Source organism: Microcaecilia unicolor, chromosome 8 (assembly GCF_901765095.1).
Source record: "Microcaecilia unicolor chromosome 8, aMicUni1.1, whole genome shotgun sequence".
Taxonomy (NCBI): domain Eukaryota; kingdom Metazoa; phylum Chordata; class Amphibia; order Gymnophiona; family Siphonopidae; genus Microcaecilia; species Microcaecilia unicolor.
Genome location: NC_044038.1, coordinates 68,287,596 through 68,309,260, shown reverse-complemented (window position 1 = coordinate 68,309,260; position 21,665 = coordinate 68,287,596). Strand labels below are relative to the sequence as shown.

At 42.9% G+C, this 21,665-nt stretch overlaps 1 protein-coding gene across 1 annotated transcript in view; it reads left to right on the top strand.

The window, feature by feature from the left end:
- Positions 1-21,665, top strand: part of LOC115476780 (carcinoembryonic antigen-related cell adhesion molecule 1-like) — a 167,096-nt gene that overhangs the window by 42,427 nt on the left and 103,004 nt on the right. The window contains exons 4-8 of the mRNA XM_030213359.1: positions 3,211-3,489; positions 9,299-9,439; positions 9,532-9,626; positions 10,905-10,946; positions 12,370-12,489. Coding sequence (XP_030069219.1) covers positions 3,211-3,489; positions 9,299-9,439; positions 9,532-9,626; positions 10,905-10,946; positions 12,370-12,489 — 677 coding nt within the window. The remainder of the gene's footprint in view (positions 1-3,210; positions 3,490-9,298; positions 9,440-9,531; positions 9,627-10,904; positions 10,947-12,369; positions 12,490-21,665) is intronic.

Here is a 21,665-nt window from a genome sequence, read left to right as displayed (position 1 = left end):
AGCACCATCTATGGACGCCACCCGCGTCTACCTCCGCCAATTTCCCCCGCAGAAGTTCCACCTCAGGTGCAGACCACAGTCCGTTCCTTTCAGGAAGCCTGGAAGAAGGTCCAGGATCAGCTACGACGGGCAGCGGTCAAGGCCAAGGAGACCTATGACCGTAGAAGACAAGCGGCTCCCACATTCCTGCCGGGAGAAAAAGTATGGTTGAGTGTCCGATACCTAAAACTGCGGCTCCCATCTCTGAAGTTTGCTCCCCGGTTCATTGGACCTTTTGCTGTACGATCCAGGATAGGAGCAGTGACTTACCGGTTCCACCTACCCAGCCAACTCCGGGTGCACAATGCCTTTTATGTGTCCCTCCTGAAACCTTTCCGCAGGTCCAAGTGGCATCCTGAACCCAAGAAGGTGGCCGTGCCTGAGAGTGATCCAGATCCAGAGTATGAGGTGGATCGCATCCTGGATTCCAAGCGTCGTGGAAGGAAGCTGTACTATCTCCTCGCCTGGAAGCATTTTGGACCAGAGGATAACTCCTGGGAGCCGGTGGCCAATGTGCATGCTCCAGATCTGATCCGGGAGTTCCACGCTCATCATCCTGCTAAGCCCAGACCAAACCGGTGAGGGGGAGATCTTTCCGGAGGGGGTATTGTTACGCTCTGCTACACTTCTCCGGGATGGGTCGGTTTCTGTTTCCTAACCTGGCAGCCGTCATCCGGCTTGGAGCAAGAGCAGCAGCCATCTTGGCTAGCTCAGGAGGGGCAGCCATCTTGTCTAAACGAGAACAGGAAGGAACTCCATATCTGGTCGTGGGAGGATCTCCTATGGGGGCTGCCATGTTGGATGCACCTGAGTTTGGTTTGCTCTGATTGCTTCACTATTTAAAGCACTGCCTCCAGGCCTTCTTTGCTTCGGCCTCAATTGTTCTGAGGAGTTGCTGTCGGAGTGCTGTTCACCGGCTATCTTCTGTTCCTGATTTCCTGTTTACCGGACCTTGGTTACTTCTTGGATTTCGCTTGTTTGCTGCCTGCCTTGACCCTGGACTGTTTTTTGATTATTCTTGCCTATTCGGAGTCCTGGTGCTGGACTGTGTCTGTATTCCTGTGATCAGCGGCTGTGCAACCCCGCCGGTTCCAGAAGTCCTGGTGGCCACCTGCAGCTGAGGGCTCAACTCTCGGTGAACGGTGGTTGCTTCCCAGGTGAAGCTAGGGGTTGTCTGGCTGCCTGACCGAGTACGGCATCTCTCCATCTTCGCCGTGCTCAGTAGGGGCACAAGGGCTCACACATCTCCAGTCATAACAGTAGTTCAGTTGTTCTTCCCAGTGTGATTAGGAAAGTTTGTAAAGTTGGTTTGTTTTTATCTCCGACACCAGCTGTGTTTCCCATAGATGCTTCTAGGCAATGTGTTTTATATTTTTGTGACTATCTGGGACATTATCAGTCACTATAATAGTTGAATGATTTTATAGGACTTCTTATATGTGATGATGGGTTGGGAGGTGGCTCTCTGTTGAGGGTGCCTGGTTCTGAGCACATATCACTAATTTATATAAATTATTTTGATTTAGTTTTTTATGATTATTATGGTTGATCTGATCCTGGTTTGATTTTTTGTATTGAGATTTACATATTAGGATTGGTCTTTAGAGTTTTCCCCCCACTGTTCAGTATTTTTTGTATGCATATTCATTGGGGAAATCCTGAAAACCCAGCTTGGCAAGGGCTGAGGTTGGACACCCCTGCATTAGAATGTGTTTCCATATTGAAAATCCATTTTTATAGAATTCCCCAGTGTATTACTGATTTTAAAAAAATAAGAGAAGCATATCCTGAGTGTTTTGATATTTAAACATAGTTTCTGTGTTAGATATAAGTGTCAACAAACAAGCTGTAGGTGAGGCCATTTTTTGAACTGACTACTGTTGGGGTTTCCAAACCTTGCATTCCATACATATGGAGGCAGTGCATGCAGATCTATCTCATACATAATTCATTGTGGATATCAAGAATACTTGACTGATGTATAAGTTTGGGAAGTCTTGAACTATTATATAGCTTTGCAAACTAATTTGATAGATTAGCAAAGAGAAATATAGGAGAGGCACCTACCTAGATAAGTCCCACTGACCTGGCCTCACCTACGTTTCCAGTGGCACTCACCTGGATAATGCCAGTGAATATCTGGGCAGATTGATGCAATACTGTCTGGTTAGTGCTGGGGTGGTCCGGGGCAGAGTCAGGGCAGACCCAGAAGTTACCTGGGTACTGCTGATATTCAATGCTGATGCCTGGATAACTAACTGGGCAAGTAGGACCACATCACTGTTCCCTCTAAGCTGAGCAGGAGTCCTCCACTTACAATCCTGCCAGTGGGTGATGCTGTTTCACTATCACATTTTCCATAATGAGGGCTATGCAAGCTCTGCAGGACTCCGAGGATCCTGCCTGTCCCTAGTGATTGAAAATACATTATTAAAGCACCACTCCCACTGGTACAGCAGTGCAGTTGAAGGTCTCCCACTCAGCTTAGAGAGAACAATAGACCATATACAATGCTGTGGTAGCTATGCCTGGTTAGCTATCTGGTTATGGCGTTAAATATAAGTTGTACCCAGATCAATATCATATGATACAAAAGACCTGGATATTAGGTGCTGGTACCCAGAAATGGCCGATGACCGGTTAAATCGCTTGTTCGGGTCTATCTGCTAATTTTTGATGCCACTTAACAGGATATGACCGCTGAAAATTTGTGGTTAGCGTCTTAAGTGAAAACTGGTTATTTTAAGGGAGTTACAGGGGTAGAGTCACACTTGGCCAGTTAAGTTCCAATGTTCTGCACTTAACCTGCCAGGGTAATTGCATAAATGGGACCACATAAAACACAGTCCTATCTTTACACGGTAACCTGTGGCCAGTTAAGTACTGGGTATTGACTTAACCAATTATGTGTTAGCTGGCACTGCATAAACTAGATATTCAATGCCGAAGGCCGGACATGGCCTGGCATTGAATATCTGGGAATAAAACAAGCAGCTGAATATTGATCCCTTAGGGAAAAAAACGTATTTTCATTGACAACATTGTAGAACTATGAGACACTGTTTTTTTTTCTCTCTGTCACTTTCCTCCCCGTCTCTTTCTCTCTGTTCATATTTCTGTGCATCTCCTTTATGAAACTAAATATATAATAACCTTCTCCTTTGATTACAGAAATTTTGGGTAAACCCAGTGTCACATCCAACCTTGCTCACCCCATGGAGCACAAAGACTCTGTAACATTAACATGTGTCACCACCAACACTACCCAAACAATTTTGTGGTCTAAAGACAGCCAGAGACTCCCATCAGATCACAGGATGAGTCTGTCTCAAAAGAACAGAACTCTAACCATATTCAGTGTCTCCAGAGCTGACTCGGAAAACTACCAGTGTGAGGTCATTAACCCTGTTAGCCATAATATGAGTGACCCGTATACTTTGACTGTTAACTGTAAATAATTTCACCCCATTTATTCTGGTTTCTCTCTCTCGTTGTCCTTGCTTCAGTCCATTTTCATATATTTCTTATAGATGGAATGAAAAATGTGAAAATTACCCCTCAAGGACCCATAACTAAATCTCTGAAGTCACAACTAAGATTTGTATTGAGACAAATTAAAAAGTAGTAAATCATCTGGACTGGATGGCATACATCCAAGGGTACTCAAAGAACTCAACTCAAGCATGAAATTGCTGATCTGCTGTTAATAATATATAACCTGTCATTAAAATCATCCATAGTACCTGACGATTGGAGGGTGGCCAGTGTGATGCTGATTTTTAAAAAGGGGAGATCCGGGAAATTGCAGATGGTAAGCCTGGTGTTGGTATAATGTAACAGAGAGAGGGAACTAAGTACAAAAAACAAACCAAGCTAAAAAACAGCACAAAGGGCCTTTAAAAACAAAAGGGAACACAGTTTTTTCATGTAAAAAATGTTTTAATGGTAAACTTTGCTTGAAGAAAGACCCGACACGGGCCGTGTTTCGGTGCCGCCGCACCTGCGTCAGGGGTCCAGTCTATTTTCTGTCTCTTGCATCCACTCTAGGATGAATACCATCTGGTCCAGGAGATTTGCTACTTTTCAATTTGTCAAATTGCCCATTACATCCTCTAGGTTAATAGAGATTTCATTCAATTTCTCCCACTCGTCAGCTTTGAATACCATTTCTGGCACCGGTATCTCTCCCAAATCTTCCTTGGTGAAGACCGAAGCAAAGAATTCATTTAATCTCTCTGCTATGGTTTTGTCTTCCCTGATTGACCCCTTTACCCTTCGATCATCTAGCGGTCCAACCGATTCTTTTGCTGGCTTCTTGATTTTAACATACCTAAAAAATGTTTTATTGTATGTGTTTTTGCCTCCAACGCAATCTTTTTTTCAAAGTCCCTCTTTGCCTTCCTTATCAGCGCTTTGCATTTGACTTGACATTCCTTATGCTGTTTCTTATTATTTTCAGTTGGTTCCTTCTTCCATTTTCTGAAAGATTTTCTTTTACCTCACCTCACCTTTTAACCGAGCCGGCTGTCGTATGGTCTTCCTCTCTTCTTTTTTAATACACAGAATATATTTGGCCTGGGCTTCCAGGATGGTATTTTTGAACAGCATCCATGCCTGATGTAAATTTTTGACTCTCGCAGCTGCTCCTGTAAGCTTTTTTTCACCATTCTTCTCATTTTATCATAGTCTCCTTTTTGAAAGTTAAATGCTAATGTATTGGATTTCCTGTTTATATGTACTCCAAAGCTAATATCAAATCTGATCATATTATGATCACTGTTATCAAGCGGCCCCATCACCATTACCTCCCGCACCAGATCATGAGCTCCACTAAGGACTAGGTCTAGAATTTTTCCTTCTCTTGTTGGCTCCTGTACCAGCTGCTCCATGAAGCAGTCCTTGATTTCGTCAAGGAATTTTACCTCCCTAGCATGCCACGATGTTACATTTACCCAGTCAATATTGGGGTAATTGAAATCACTGGGTAGTGCTGTTGAACATCTCCTCTGAACACCGCAGCACTGTCCAGGCAGAGCCAGGATTTAACCAGTTAGCGGCAATATTCAGTCCACTAACCAGGTAAGTAAATGGATAATGAAAGGACAGCAAAAAGGTTGAATATCATCGGATGCCTGGTTCTCATCCGGGTGACCACAGTGACCTGGATATTTAATGCTGGGGCCTAGACATGGCTAGGCATTGAATATCTGGGTATAATTCAGCCTGCTGCTTTCAACAGCTCAAAAACTGCTGACTGATGAGGGTTGAATATTTTCCCTGGGTGAGGGAGCACGCCAAAGGTCAAATTCTATATATGGTGCCAAAAAATCGTTGCCAAAAAAAGAGTGCTAAGCGCCGTTCTACAAATGGCACTCCAAGTTGATCACCATTTGTAGAATAGCACTTAGCGTCGATTCCAGGGAAAAAAGCGCATTGATTGTGCCAATTTTTTGACAAAATCAGTTCTGACATTGGTGCGTATTGCGTGATGATGATATCTGTGCAGGGATGGAAGGAAAAATCTTCCACAAACCATAGAAAACCCCCCACAGGAGTGGAAGTAGCTAACCACAATCTCCAACGTGATCAAAAGAAAGAATTTATTAATCCAAAGCTGACAGACTGAAGCTGATGCCCTCTTGGCCAGACTAATTCTAGAAAAGCCTAAAATGCTCTTCCTCGTTTCTGGCCACAGGAGGAGGTCCTACCTACAATATAGGAAGGCTTGGCAGAGGCTTAACACCTCCTATAACATGGGGGCATCCTTCCCTAGGGAGGTAAGTGCAAGCAGAGTAAGGATCCTGAATTCATATATCAGCTAAGACCCCAGCTTGCCAACATACCCTCTAAATCTGATACTTTAGGAATCAGTGCACAATGCTCCAAGTTGGGCGCCATTTATAGAATCTGATGTAAATCCGGGATCTATGCTGATCATGTAGGCATGAGGATTTACACCAACTGAAACGAGGTGTAAATCCCTGCCCCTAAGTTCGGCATGGATCCCCCAAATTCTATAACACTGCGTTCATTTTTAGTGGATGCCCCTGATCTACCCATGCTCTTCCCATGACCACGCCTTCTTTTCAGTTGTATGCTAAGGAATTCTTTTACAAAGTCGTGCTAGTGAGTCCCACAAGGCAAATGAGAGGAAGCCCATAGAAATTGAACGGGCTTCTTCTCATTTACCACACAGGAATCGCTAGCGTAGTTTTGCAAAAGATGCCCTAAGAGATCTATGTACACATCTTTATTGGATAGCGTGCAAATCCAAATTGTTGCCAATTAGTGCCAATAATTGATTGTTGGTGTCCAATTATCAGCACTAATTGACTTGTTATTATAAAAATTTGTGCATGAAATTTGGGGCTCCATGATTAAGAAAAACAGAAAGGAGGATAGGGGACAATCCTGTCTCATGCTTCTATAAATATCCATTTACCTTTATCTCTGCCATAGGTGCATGGTATAAAGCTTGCACTGCCACAGAAAAAGGGTCAGCTATACCATATGCTGCCAGCACCCTATGCATGAATCCCCAATTGACCTGGTCAAAAGCCTTGTCTGCTGATCGGCAAAGAAGGCATATTAAGATGTGCTAGCATTTCAAGAGAGGCCAAGATTTTACATACATTCCTGACCGCATAGTGAGTCTGGGCGAAACCCAGTGAGGATAGCAAAACCTCAGCAAGTCTGTTAGCCATGATCTTTGCAAAAAGGTTTGCTTCACAGTTGATAAGAGATATTAGACAGTAGAACTCTGCATTCATTGGATGCTTGTTTGGTTTGGCGGCCAGGGTTAGAGCATAAATGGGACCACATAAATATCTGTCCTATATTTAAGCGGTAACCCATGGCCGATTAAGTGATGAATATCGACTTAAATGGCTATGTGTTAACTGGCTTAAAAATAACCGGATATTCAAAGCTGAAGCTCACACAGGTCCTGGCTTTGAATATCCAGGAATAAAGTCATCAGTGAAGGGTCCACAGCACCACCTGTTTATGGCCACAATTCACTGCTTTCAGTATCCCAGCAGCCAATCTCAGCAGACCAACCCGATGCACCTACTCCACTCTAAGTGGCCCAATTTGAGATCCAATCTATAGAGACTGAGGGAACCAAGATTCCAGAAGGTCCATGTCCACCAATGATTCTGGAAGACCAATCAGACACATGTTGTTCCTCTTGGAATGATTTTCCAATTCATCTTGTTTATTTTTCATCTTAGTGAGATGCTTAGCCATCTGCTCCCACTGTTGTTCTTCTGTATTCAAGCAATCCTCCAAGTCACTTGTACACTGTTGGAAATTATTAAATTCCAGACCTAAACTAAGCGTTCATTAACCACGTTAATTTTTATCATAAATACACTGCTGCTTTTTGAGTGTAGCTTCTACTGCTGCCATCACCTGTGCTGTGATTTTCACTGTCCATGTGGAACAGACGGAGCCCGGCGGTGCTTGTATGTCAGCCATCTTGCCTTTGGGGCTTTAGCTTTTTCTGTCTCCTTTTTGGTTGCTTTGAGGTCATGGTGGCCGATGTCCACTGCACAAGCATGGTTACTTGCTTTTTGAATTCAATCTGAATATCTAATCTGAACACAAACAGCCTGTTTCCCACACATGACCTGTTCGCACATGTAATGCTTCTTTCACAAGCATGAACTCTTTCATACCCTGTGCAGTGGGTACAGCAATCACTGCTGGCCAGGCTTTTCCTCTCTATATAGATAATGTATTTGACCTAGCCTTGCTAGAGATTAAAGCAAATAAATGTCTGAGCACTGTGGTAGTACAGTAGTGATACTGCTGCAGTGATCTGGTAATAGTTGTGATGCTTTGGTCAAGATAATCGAGATACTGTAATACGAAGGTGATGCTTAAAAAGGCACAAGGGAAATTAGCTCTTATTGAAATATCTCTGACAAAGATAACTGTTTATACCAAGTGTATAACCATGTTCCACAGAGCTCTTTTTCAGCTTCCATCCAAGTTACCATCTCCTGGAAATTCATTAGCACAATCTTTCAATTATTTTCTCCCTAACAGTTCTTCATAACTATTTGTTTTGTCTGCACAATGATCCTAATCCAACCACAGAAGGTTTCTTTAATGGAATACATAGCTCCAGATATCCTGGACAATTGAGACGATCTCCTGGATATTCATGGAGGAGGGGCTGTAAACCAGCCTTAAGAGGTGTCCATGGATATTTTTATGGCCCAGCAGTTTCTTCCTGTTCCTTTGGGTTTCCTGCATAATTGGAACCAGGAGTCTTCATTCACAACCACCAGGGACTTCCCTCTATTTTATATTTCCCCTTAACATAGTTAAACCAGTCATTGCAATGAATCTTGGCTAGAGGTACTAGAGGTTACATACAAGGGCTTCCTCCAGAAACATCTAAGCTAATCCTGTACTTATAGACTGCTTTCTCCCCCAAAGGGTCCAGAGCAGTTTATGATAAAACACTGAACTATAATTACATAAATGAAAATAAGAAAAATATGAAAACTGATCTTCACCAGTAAAGAGTCTGTTCCAGATTGCAACAGTTGTATATGAAAAAGATGATGCCAATATCTTTTAAATCTATGTATTCTTACAAAATGGAAATATTAAAATATAGGAATTTTTTGACCTGGAAACTTTACTGACTAAAGGAAATACCACTTATTGAGTCAAAACATTTTGGAGCCAAACCATGTTAAATTTTTAATGTTAAAGCATGCTAATTTAAACAAGACTCATGCTTTAATAGGAAGCTAGTGAACAGAACCCAACAATGGAGAAACATGATCAAACCTTTTCTTCCAAAAATCAATCTAACAGCAGTATTCTGCAAAAAGTTGTAATCTTTTCTTGAGAATATCTGAAATCCCAGAATATAAGGAGTTAAAATAGTCCAATTGAGCATAACCAACACTGCAAATTGGCTTTCATGGAAGCAAGGATGAATATTCTTCAGTTGCCTAAATTAAAAAAAACAACACATCTTACATAAATTATTAATTTGAGCTTCACAAGTCAGAGCTGAATCTAATATGAAACCTCAAACTTTTGGAGTTTGGGTATCTTCCAGAGTCATGTCATTGTGATTACCAAATTGTCATCATTGTGAGAAGACTGGATTCTGACTGTCTTCAGAGGGTCCCAGGGATTTTTTTTGGGGGGGGCCAGATTTTGGTGCTGTTTATGGTTCTGGTATCATCTTTTGGTACAGCTTTGGTGACCTGGATGCCCCATGTTTTCACAGCATCCTCTGTGGAACAGCCTGACAGGACCTTGCAGATTGCAGTAGGGGCTGCTATTGGTGCTGGCCTTGGTATTGCTCTACTTATCACCACAGCTGTTCTCCTGTACAAGAAATGTGGCAACTGCCAGAGAAGAGAAAAAGGTGAGTGTGGCACCACCCATCAAGCTTTGTTGCACACTTCCATCACAAAGTGATATTTGGAGACCAAACTCTATTTCCCTTCTCACCCCCAGGTGTTGGAGGGAACATATACATGGTTCCCGATGTGAGTGGAGCACCCCCAAACCAGTACAGCAACGTTATAGTTCATAAACAAGAAGGAATATATGTGAGTAATTATCATTTCTCTGTCAGCAAATGGGATGAATTAGCCACACAGGTGGGTGAGATCATCCAATGGTGCCAAGACAGACTACTGTCTCAGATCCTAGAAAGAACTAGAAATTTTTGAGGCAGGATGATTAGGAGTTCCAGTCTCATCCCTTTTCCAGTCTTTTCTTATCGGTGCTACTGCTCAGACATGTTTAGACACTCTCATTAAAGAAAAGGTGAAGAAAACAAAGCAAGAATGTGTCTGTCTGGCTCTTCTTATATATGATCACTGATTAGACCCTGGTCCATTGGGTTGTTGGAGGCAGAAGCGAAGCCCTCTTGCTCCTGCCCCTTGAAGTGGGCCTTTGCAAATGAAAGCTTGCTGTACTACATCAAGTACTGTGAGCTGCTGTGAGAGGTCACTGGCAGGCACTTGCAAGAGCACACCACAAGGGGCTTGACTTCTGCCCCCTAATTACTCCTCATGGGCTATCAGGGACTTCAGGTAGGCCCAGGTGTGTGTGTGTGTGTGTGTGGGGGGGGGGGGGGGGGTCTACCTACATCTTGGGAGAGGTGCAGTATTGCATGTGGATATCTCCTCATGTCCAGAGGATGCAATGATTAAAAAAAGCCAAATGCTAAACAAATTGTGTAAAACTAGCCCACATGCGTGTGGGAGAAGCTATTTAAAATCTCTGCTCCCTATGTGCCTGCACACCCCAATCCTGCAACCTTACTCCCCCCCCCCAGTCATCCTCTCTCCTCTCACCATCAAGATCTCCATCAAGAACCCCCCAAATCTGATGCTCCCTGGCATAAGAAGAACCCTTCACAAGACCTCCCCATCTCCCATCTTATTTCAACTCCAGTCTTACTGGGAAACCCAGATATGTAGGGTGAGCAGAAGTAATTCCCATTGCTTCAACTCTCCACGGTCTAGGTTATAAAATGGCTGCTGTATTACCACTAGGGAGTCAGTCTGCCAAATAAGGACATTTTATAATTTTGACCTAGGCACCTTTGTTATAAAATTATTCCCTAAATGTGTTAGTCTATAAGGTACCATCATCCACTTAGGTTTGCTTCATCTCTAAATGTTCTTTTCAATCCAATGGCTATTTTCCAGGGAGAAGGTAGAAAAGGAACTTAATGGTAGGGATAGGGAGGGAGAACAGCAAGACTGAAACTTCTGACAGCACAGTAGGCAGCTGAAATATACTGGATGTGTTGAGTGGTCCTCCTCTGCCAATATCTTATATGTTTTCATATAATATTCTGCATCTCTCTCCTACAGATTAATACCTTTAATCTCAAAGCACCTGATTCTACTTATACGGTAAGAGAATCTGATATGAACACTGAAAGATGTTGAGTCTACCTCACATGATCTGTTTGCCTCTTAGGCTGAAAGCCCCTTGGGCTCCCCTCCTAACACAAGGACCCCCATTCTGCTGCCCCAAGACCTCCCCAACCCAAATGGCCCCCTTTAGTGAGTGACCCCCCCCATCTGGAAGTGTCTCCTCCTACAAACGAAGACCCCCCCAGACATTAATCCCTGGTGTTTGGTAGTCACTGTACCCTCTAAGCAGAGTGGAAGTCCTCCAACAGCATTGCTGCCAATAGGGGGAGGGGTGCCTCAATGTTATGTTTTTAATTGCTAAGGACAGATAGGTTCCCTGGAGTCCTAAAGAGCTTGCCTGGCCCTCATTATTGAAAATGTGATAGTGGAACAACATCCCCTACCGGCAGAACTGTATGTGGAGGATAGCTGCTCAGTTTAGAAGGAACATTGCTGGTAGTGTGGGCAGGAATGATCTCGGTTACTTCTGTTTTTGCCAGTGCTGCCTTACAAACTGGCACCAGTGACCCCAAGTGGTAGTCATACAGTACTACTAGTAGGGGGTCATATTTCCTTATAGGGGTGCAAAACTGAATATGCTTGGAGTGCCAGTTTTGGCAGCTCAGACACGTGCCTCCAACTGCTGATCTTGGTAGACAGAAATTCTGATTGTTTTCAGAAAAGGTTTTCAGCTGGTGGAACTTGGGATCCTAGACAGCTAAGGTATATTTATATTTTGAGTTAGGAGGCTTTAGTGTGTGTGTGGGGGGGGGGGGGGGGGGGGGGGGATGGAGACAGAGGAAATTTGTGCTCACCCATTTTGCCAGTAGGTCTACCCAAAATTGGCCAGCTGACTAAATTATTTGAAAATATGCAGATAGGTGAGTTATGTGTTTGCTACCTATTAGCAAATGTATAACTAACTTTGAATATCAGCCCTTAAAATGTAAGCCTGCTGGGGCACCCACTGTATCTGAAAGAACTACTAATGAAAAGCATGAGCTAAATACAAATAAATATATGATATAGGGAGGGTAATTTTCAGCCACTGTGCAGAGCTTGTAGGCATGGCAAACAAGGATATTTATAAAGGAAAACTAAGAGTTGGCCAGCTGGTACCACATAAATCTCATTCTCTGCATATTCTACACATGCTAATTACAATGAGAATTGAATGAGTGAAATATCAAAGTGAAATTCCAGGGGAATATCTACTGGTAAGCCCCAGGCATTGTCTCTACTCCTTTGCCCTCTAGAGGTGGAGGGCAATTTTGGAAGGGGGATTTCTAGGGATAAAATCCCTTTGAAATTTTCTCCATAGAGTACATCATGTTAATTCTTGTACTAGTCTTTGTGCACACCGGTAGCATCTTTATGACTTGGAAGAAATATGTTTAATGTTTCTCTGCTTGGTTTCTAGGATTTACTGTTTGGAAATCAATCTGTTTACAGTGAACTCAAGAGGGAAATCGAACCCAGCACTTCCACACCTAGTGGCATTAGTCAATCAAAGTGTCTAGAAATCTGGACTGTGTCCTGTTGATAAAGCTTACAGATGATAACTAATGAGACTCATTTAATAACTACAATATCTCTTGTTAGTAACATCAAGGACTATTACTGATGGCATCCATTTAATAATAACTGGAATAACATCTGAGGATATCTGATAATAGAGATAAATCTGATGATCATTCCCCAGGCTATAGCTAACTAAACTGCTATGAAACGTTATTAAACTGGTCAGTGGTTTAAAGGTAGTGGAACAACTAGTTGGTCAGATAAACTGGACAGACTCACTACGCCTGCTTGGTAACGAGGCACTGTTGCAAGAAGCTGGAATACATGTTATGGGGATTAAATTCACACATCTTGCTTTGCTGATGCTAAAAAAATAACTATCATGCTACATTGGGTAGGTAACACAGTACCATGTCATAAGAAATGGTTATCACAGATGAATGAGTTTGGCTTATGTGAAATCCGTGATATAGACAATAGGGACAAACCTGATTGGGATATTACAAATATCTCTGGAGAGCATTTCAGCAAATTTATGATGAAAGTTACATATAGGCAGATGGGGAGGGAGAGGAGATTTAATTGTATATACCATTCTACAAATTTTTGGTTGGAAATTAACTAATTAATGAGCCATTCAGCACCAATAACTGCTAACAACCAATAATTGGCATTTAATTGGCCTTAATTGGGATTTACATGTGCATTGTATTCTATAACGATATGCACGTAAATGCTATAGTACGTAAATTCAAGGGGCATGGCTGGGGGCATTCCGTGGCGTTCCCAGTGTTTACGCGCATTGTTACAGAATAACCGGATTGTCACCTAACTTAGGCACTGGAATTTACACCCCATTTCAGCAGGCATAAGTACATAAGTATATAAATATTGCCATACTGGGATAGACTGAAGGTCAATCAAGCCCAGCATCCTGTTTCCAACAGTGGTCAATCCAGGTCACAAGTACTTGGCAAGATCCCAAAACAGTATACATTTTATGCTGCTTATCCTATAAATAAGCAGTGGATTTTCCTCAAGTCCATTTTAATAACGGTCTATGGACTTTTCCTTTAGGAAGCCATCCAAACCTTTTTTAAAACCTCGCTAAGCTAACTGCTTTTACAATATTCTCCGGCAATGAATTCCAAATTAGGTGCCATATATGCACTATAGCACTATTCTATAAAGGGCATGGAATAGTGCTCAGCACTTAAAATTTTCAGTGCTGATTTCTTGGCATCATTTTTAGAATATAATCCTCTTTGCTTAAAAAGGTTTGAGAGACATGTGCCATAATCAATGTACAGTATCTCCAAAAGAAAGGAAAAAAAAGAAAAATGAGTGTTAAATTGTTCTACTGTTATATTGTCATATAATTACTTTTTCTTGCTTACAATTTGGTTGCCTGTTTGTATGTTTGACTGTTTGGATGTTTTTGTTATTCAGGGTGAAAAAAGCACAAGCATGGAGTATGAGATGCATATCTGATGCATAGTTGACATAGATTTTTCATCCCCTTTTGGATAAGAAACAACCAGTGGGGAGTAGATATTTCTGTTAACCTTTGCTTAATTAACATATTAGCTGAAATTTTGTTTTATATCTTTCATCACTCTTGCTGTATAGATTTGGTTCAGTCAAGCTTGAATACGGCAGATTATCATCATGTTTTTGATGTGATCACTTTGTTTTGTGAACTGCGAATGATATTTGTCTCTGTGCTTTTGTGCAAAAATTATAATTCGAAATAAAATAGCAGTGATTGTGAAAGATAATCTGTAAAGGCTCTTGCTGGTTGAAAGTTTGTACTGAGCACATACATTGAAAGAAGACCATGCAGGTAGGGAAGCTCCTGCATGAGAATTAACAGGAGAGACGAGAACAGCTAAATGCAATTTGACTGTTGGGTCAGATAAAACATTCATGGAGGAACTTGAGGTGCCATAGGAGAAGGTTAGTCAGTTGGGCATAAGAAAGTTGAAAAGAAAGCTGATGGTTTATATTCCTAAAGTGAAGTCCTTTTAGGTAGAAAGGTTACATTTCAGGAGCAGTTGTTCAGCTGTACTTGGTGAGGAAAGAAGAGTTGATGAATGAGATTCTGTGCTGAGAAAAGCAAGTGTGGGTAATATGTTTTTATTGGTTTCAGCAGATACATCTCAAGAGTGTTTTCTAGAATTAATTTTTGTTTAGAGAAGAAAAATGTTGCTCTTTTTCTGTTAAGCTCAAACTGAATACAGATAAGACAAACGTTTTGTGATTTAGTACAAGTGATGCTATTCCTAGCTGCATTGCTTGATCAGATGGATCTCAGTTGGCGGTGGCTTTAAAGTCAAGAGTACTGGGGTAGATTTTAGATTCTGACAATGGATGCCCAAATTAAACATTTATCTCAGAAGGTTTTTTTTTTTTAACCTGAACAGTTCCGACTAGTTTGTTCATGTTTTACTCCGGATCATTTTAGGGTGTTCATACAATTATTTATTTTATCGCAACTGGATTACTGTAATTCTCTGTATATTGGAATTGCTAAAAAGCAACTACAAAGATTATATGGCTTAGGCAGACCTCCAATTTTGGGTGGGCCTGAGCCCAAAGTGGGTAGGCATAAAATTTTCTCACCCGTGCTCTCCTTCTCCTCCTAACTCAAAATATCCTGCCTATACTCTTCCATTCTCCTCTTGCTCCCTTTCTGCTTTCACACATACACCCCCTCCTTGCTTCTCTCCTCCTTGCACACATTCTTCTTCTCCACTTACTCACTCACTCTTGTCCATCTCTCCATAATTCCCTCGTCTGCCACATCTTTCCCTTCTCTTACTCTACACATTCCTCCTTGCCCTTCTCTTCTCCACACCACTTTCCTTTATTCCTTCTTCCACTTCTGCCCCTTCTCACTTCCCCCCACCCATCTTTCAGTTCTCCTTCCCTTCTTGTCTCACTTTTCCCCTTTCATCCAACCAATTGTTTTCCATCTCTTCCCTCCACCTTCTCGCCCCCTTTTTCTCCCATCCACATTTCTTTCCATCCCCCTCCTCTCACCCTCTCCTCTTCTCTCATCTTTCCCCTCCCTAGCATTCTTTCTCCCTCTCCTGGAAATCTCCCATTCTTCCTTTCCTTCCCCTTCCCCCAGCATATGTCACACAGTGTCTAGCAGCAGAAAGAAAAACAGTAATACAATCCTGAAAATGGACACTCAGAAACTTACCTCACCATACCAACAATAAGTCCAAGAGCTCTGTTAAAAAATGTTTTCTTTATGCTGCAAAAGGGGAAGGTGAGTCCTACTTTCTATGGGCTTGGTGCCTCCATCTCTGGCGACTCAATTCTGGATAGAGGGATTTTTTACCCAGATTTTGTCTAGAGCTTATTAGTAGAAATAATGACCTGCTTGAGGGTGAGATTTCTCTCAGCCCTTACGAGCACTTGATGCCAGCCAACTTGTTTGTGATCCATGGTCTCAGAGAGAGAGTCGCTTTAGAGGCAAGTAGTGAATCCAGCCTGGATAATACTCAGACCCCTTCTTCTTTCTTCTTGAGCCGAGTAGAAGTGCAACTCAACACAGAAGGAGCCTTATGGAATTTCTCTTCGGAGAGGCCAGATGAGCCATTAACTTCTGTGGTGGGGGCCTCTAATGTTCTATTGGAGCAGTGGGCTGAATTGACATCTAGGACTGAAGCAGTGCACCAGACAGGTGAGGTAACTCTTGGAGCTATTTGGGGCCTCCTTACCAAGTTGGAATCAATTATTGTGAGTTGCTCATCTGATATTGCTAATTTAAAGTTACCTTGTGGAACTCTGTTATAAAAATTTGAGACTAGAGGTTGGGCATCGTGATAAGTTGGAGACTATGGAAAAATCTTTGAAAGATAATACAGAAGTGATACAAACTTTGGTTAAGGATAAAATTGTTATTCATTGTAAGCTGGAGCAATGTGAGAACCTCCTGCTACTTAACTTTCCAAAAGTTTTGGGTGTGCAGCCATTGGATACATTTAAAAAAATATCTGACTGAGGTTTTGAGTTTACCAACAGAAAACTCCCCCTGGTTAACAAAGTGCTCTATTACCAACTTGAGGGCTGATTGATAATGGACAATCTAACTTGGATGTATCTGCAATTTTGGACTCTTCTTAGGAACATGTCTCGGGTCATGCCACTGTACTTGTAAATTTTGTGTTTGAACAGAATTTAAATATGGTTATGCATTTATAGTTCTACAACTTACAATCACAGCTGTGTGGACAGAGTATGGATATTTCTAGATTTGGCGAGAGTGACACCGAGATGTAAAGCCTTTCTTGCCATGAGGAAGGAGGCTTTATCTCTGGGTGCCACCTTTGTGTTACAGTATCCTTGCAAATCTATTATTAAATATATGAGTACAAGATATATATTCTTTGTCCTGGAACAACTAATGTTGCTTCTTTGACTGAGGAAGCTTTCCCCAGGCATTCCATCTTAGTCTATAACTGCTCTGTTTGTGCTAAATGGTTATACTCTGGATGGTCATCATGCCAAAGCCCTATTACCTTTTGTTTGTTTGTTTTTTCTTTCTTTAGTAAGTTCCATGCTTTTTCTTTCTTTCTTCCCTTTACTAGCTCTTGTGGTCTAATGGATTACTTCAGGATTGTTGACTTTCTTGCAACTTATGTGTTTTAGATAGCTAGACAAAGGTAGTCAGGAATAAAGGCAGGGATCACATTTATTTTATTTTCTAAAGTAGTTAGATACACTTAAGTAGATAGATTCCCTAAGGTGATAGATATCAAGGGTTTACTTTGACTCTTCAATTATGATTTGCCAGAGTGTTTCAGATTCAGAGGACAATGGATACCAGCCAACACATGTAAGAATTTATTTTTTTTCTTGGATTGAGAAGTGACTGCTTCTAAAACAGAGAAGCATACAGTTAGTACCAGGGCTGCTGAGAGACTGAGCTGGGCCCAGGGCAGGGCTGCCCCCCCCCCCCCCAGGATCATTGCCTTGCTGCGGCCCCCTCAAAAGGATCGTCACCACCACTGCTGCTGCTGCTCCCCAGGATAGTTGCCACCGCTGCTGCCCCCCTAGGATCGCTGCCGCCTGCCGCATCTGTAAATACCTTGGCTGGCAGGGATCACAAGGCCCCACCAGTAGAAGAGTCTTCCTCCAGCGCTGCTCTTCTTCACTCTGCCACATGGCCTGCCCCTGTGGCTGCTTTTTCTCTCACATCACGCATGCTCGGTTTCAGAACCGAGCATCTGCGGCCTGAGGGGAAAAGCAGCCCAGGCAATGCGGCAGGGTGAAGAAGAGCAGCATTGGAGGAAGATCTCTTCTGCTGGTGGGACCTGGGGAGAACCCCGCCAGCCTGCTGTGTCTGCTCTTCCGGGTCCTCCCCAGCCTCTAAAGGGGGCCTGGTGCCAGAGTTTTCTCTCTCTTGCTCCTGTCAGGACACGATCACGCAGGTCCCATCAGGAGCATAAGAGAGAGCGAGATCCTGGTGCCGGGCCCCCATTGGCAGTGGTGTTCCGAGGGGCGCTGACACCCAAGGCGGATCAGCGATGCGCCCCGCCTCCCCGGGTGCAGTGCCCCCCCCCGTGCAGCGCGACCCCCCCCGGCAAAGGGACACCCCCACCATCACGGTGAAAGAACCCCCCCCGGGTGCATGCCGCTGGGGGGGTGCCGCGCACCGGTCAGCGTCGTTCCTTTCCATGCTCCCTCTGCCCTGGAACAGGTTACTTCCTGTTCCGGGTCAGAGGGAGCATGGAAACGAACGACGCTGACCGGCACGCGGCACCCCCCCAGCGGCATGCACCTGGGGTGGACCGCCCCCCCCTTTGTACGCCACTGCCCATTGGAGGACCAAGCCTGGGGAATTTTGCCCCCCCCCCCCCCTTTTGGCAGCCCTGGTCAGTACGCATTTTTTAAAATTAGCACAAAATGAGAAAAAATATCTCTTGCAATAGAAATTCACATACTTATCTGAAGGTTCTAGAAGTGACCCTGTAAAAGGAAAATGTTTAAAAATAAGTAAAGTTACAAAAACAAAATTAGCATTTGAAAGTTAGAAGCTGATTCGTACCCAATATTTGTTTTGGTAACCTTTCCTTTCACTTGTTATATTAGGGCCTCTAAACAGTGCTAGCAAGTCCCACATGGCAATGCCGATGAAGCCCATTCAAGGTTATTATACATGGATGACTATAAATTGTTACCTTTTTGCGTCTAGCATTCGTTTCTATATTACATATTGTAATTACTCAATCCTCATTTACTTTGGGGCCCTTTTACAAAGCAGCGGTAAGCCCAATGCGAGCTTACGTCACACTATTCTGGAACTACTGCCAGCCCGACGTGGCTGCCGGCAGTAGAACCAGCTCCAGCACATGCAATTTCTGGTGCACTGGAAAAATATTTTTTCTAGTGTGGCGCTAAGCTGGCGGTTATCGGGCATTACCACGTGCTGCCCAGTTACCGCCAGGTTACCACAGGAGCCCTTACCACCACCTCAATTGGTGGCAGTAAGTGCTCCCCACCACATGTTAAGACTTCTTACCGCATGGCCATCTTTTGGGGGTTGGGAGCTTTTTCCCACTGCGGAAACAAGGGCACTGGTGCACGGGAAAAACAACCCCCACCGCTACCACAGGGCCTTTTTTCCTGCAGCTTAGTAAAAGGACTCCTTTGTTATTCCTACTTAATGTATACTATCCCGCATCACTTTTTGTGTTGTTAATCACAATAAGTTGTTAGGCACATTGAACCTGATCTACTGGAATACTGAAGGATATAACTGAAATAAATAAATAAAGTGAATGGGCTTTGTCGACATTGCCGGGCCAGGAATCGCTAGCGTGATTCAGTAAAAGAGACTAAGGGGTTGTTTTACAAGGGCACGCTGAAAAATGGCTTGTGGTAGTGTAAGCGTGGGTTTTGGGTGTGCACAGAATCATTTTTCACTGCACCTAGAGAAAAGGCCTCTTTTCTCCCCCCGAAAATGGACGTGTGGCAAAATCAAAATTGCCTCGCGTCCATTTTGGGTATCAGACCTTACCGCCAGCCATAAACCTAGCGGTAAAGAATTTGGGCGGTAATGACCTACGGGCATCAGATGCCACTTGGCGCGCGTCCGCTACGTGTGCCAGAAAATTAAAAATATGTTTCAGATGCACGTATCGGATACACGCCAAAAATGAAATTACCGCAAGAGCCACGTGGTAGTTGGCCGGTAAATCCATTTTGGCGCATGTTGGGCGTGCGTAGGCACCTACGCAGTTTAGTAAAAGGAGCCCTAAGTTAGCAATGTGATAAAAACATTGTAGAACTGAATTAGTTACCTTTAAAAATTCTTAGCATAAGATATTGATGAAAAACTTACCTGAATTAGTTGACAGTATTGTATATTTGTTTTATTTTGTTTTTTTGTGATAAACCACATTGTAATTTTATTTCTTGAAAATGCCAGAACTACACCAGAAGCAATTGAACTATTCTTTATGTTTGGCTTATTCTTGTTGTACACCACCTTGAGTGAATTCTTTCAAAAGGCGGTAAATAAATCCTAATAAATAAATACATATTTATCTGTGCAATAAAATCTAGTACTGCAGATTTCTGCGACTGAAGTCTACTCTTTAATGGTAACACCTACCTCTGTGCTTTTTCCTCCATATCTCTGAAAGGAACAGTACTATAGTGAATAAAATATACTATTTTGGAAGAAACTGATCCCCCTGTTTACTAGGCCACACTAAAGCTGACACAGCCCATTCACTTTGAATGGGCTGTGTGAGCCCACTAGTTAATCTCACTGTCAATTTGAGCCACTTGCCTATTGTGGCACAATAATAAAAAGGGGTATTATAAAATTGACTGCTCAGGTAATAAGACGCTGTTTACAGTTGAAATTGGAAAAAGTGGGGATACTCATCCTCCATTTTCCTTCACCTTTTCCCTCATCCTTCAGTGTTCTGCACAACATGGCTTACTCTATCTTTCACTGCTCATTTCTCCATCACCATTTAATTCTTTTCCTCATCTCTCTGCTTCCGCCTCCTCAATTGCCATCTATTCACCCCTTCAAGTTCCTATCCTTCTATTTCAGGTTCATCTCCTTCCATCTTTGCCTCCTTCTCTATAAGTTCCTTGTTCTGTTTTCTTCCCTTCCTCTGGAAGATTTTCCACCTCCTTTCTGGCTTCTATTCTCCCCCCCCCTAGATTTCACTTTGCATCCAGGACAGGATTAGTCCTTTGAGCCCTAGGTAAACATGAGCATTGTGCCGCCTCCTCCCCTCCCCCTCCCCATCGTAATAAAATACATTTGTAAAGCTCACATAATTGGGGTCTTGTGGGGTTCTGACTGTGGAGGAAATCAGCAAAGATGAAGGCAGAAAGTAAGAAGCGCTGCTCACAGATTCCGCTGGCTGACTGGAGGACATTGCATAGGAGGTGGATCTGACCCACCTTCCACTCTTTTCCATCAGCAGCTGAAGTACCAGAGTATAATTCTGCCATGGGAGCCACTAAATTAGCGCACCTGAGAGGTCCCTAAGCATGTGCCTAGTATGCCTGTGACTTAATCCTGCTCTGCTTGTACTGCTTTCCCCTCCCCTTGTCTAACTCATCTCCCTCATTTTCTTTTCCTGCATTTGTGCTTCCTCTTTAAATGACAGTGTTCAGACTGTATGTGTCTGTGATTGGCACTGTACAGTAGTTCTGAGAAAGGACTTCTGACTGGCAATGTACAGGATCTCTGGGTGGGGCGGGCACTGGCACTCGACAGTCTCTGTGGGTGTGACAGTCACTGGCATTGCACAGTGAATCTCTTGTTAATTTGCACGGTCCCTGGTAATTTCTGCAGCAGAAAAGCTGAAGATGGAGCCAGAAAAATTCTATTCATTTGATCAGGTAACAGCTGTGTGTCCATCATGGAATTCTAATGAACTTGGTCCCTTTCTGTCTTTGTACCCATCATCCCCAGGGGCTGTGCTGTTCTTGAATTGAAAGATGCCTTCAGGAAACAGAAGAGAAAGGAGACTCGCATGAGTATCATTTTACTGTGGTTTATTAAATCTACTTTTGATTAGTGTTTTTTGAAAGAAAGAGGTAGTTTTTTCTTGCCACAGTTCTGAACTAATGGAATTCTCTCTGATTCTCAGTACAAGGAAATAACCAGTACTTTAAAACCAGCAGTTGTTTTTGTATTTTTCAAGCTTT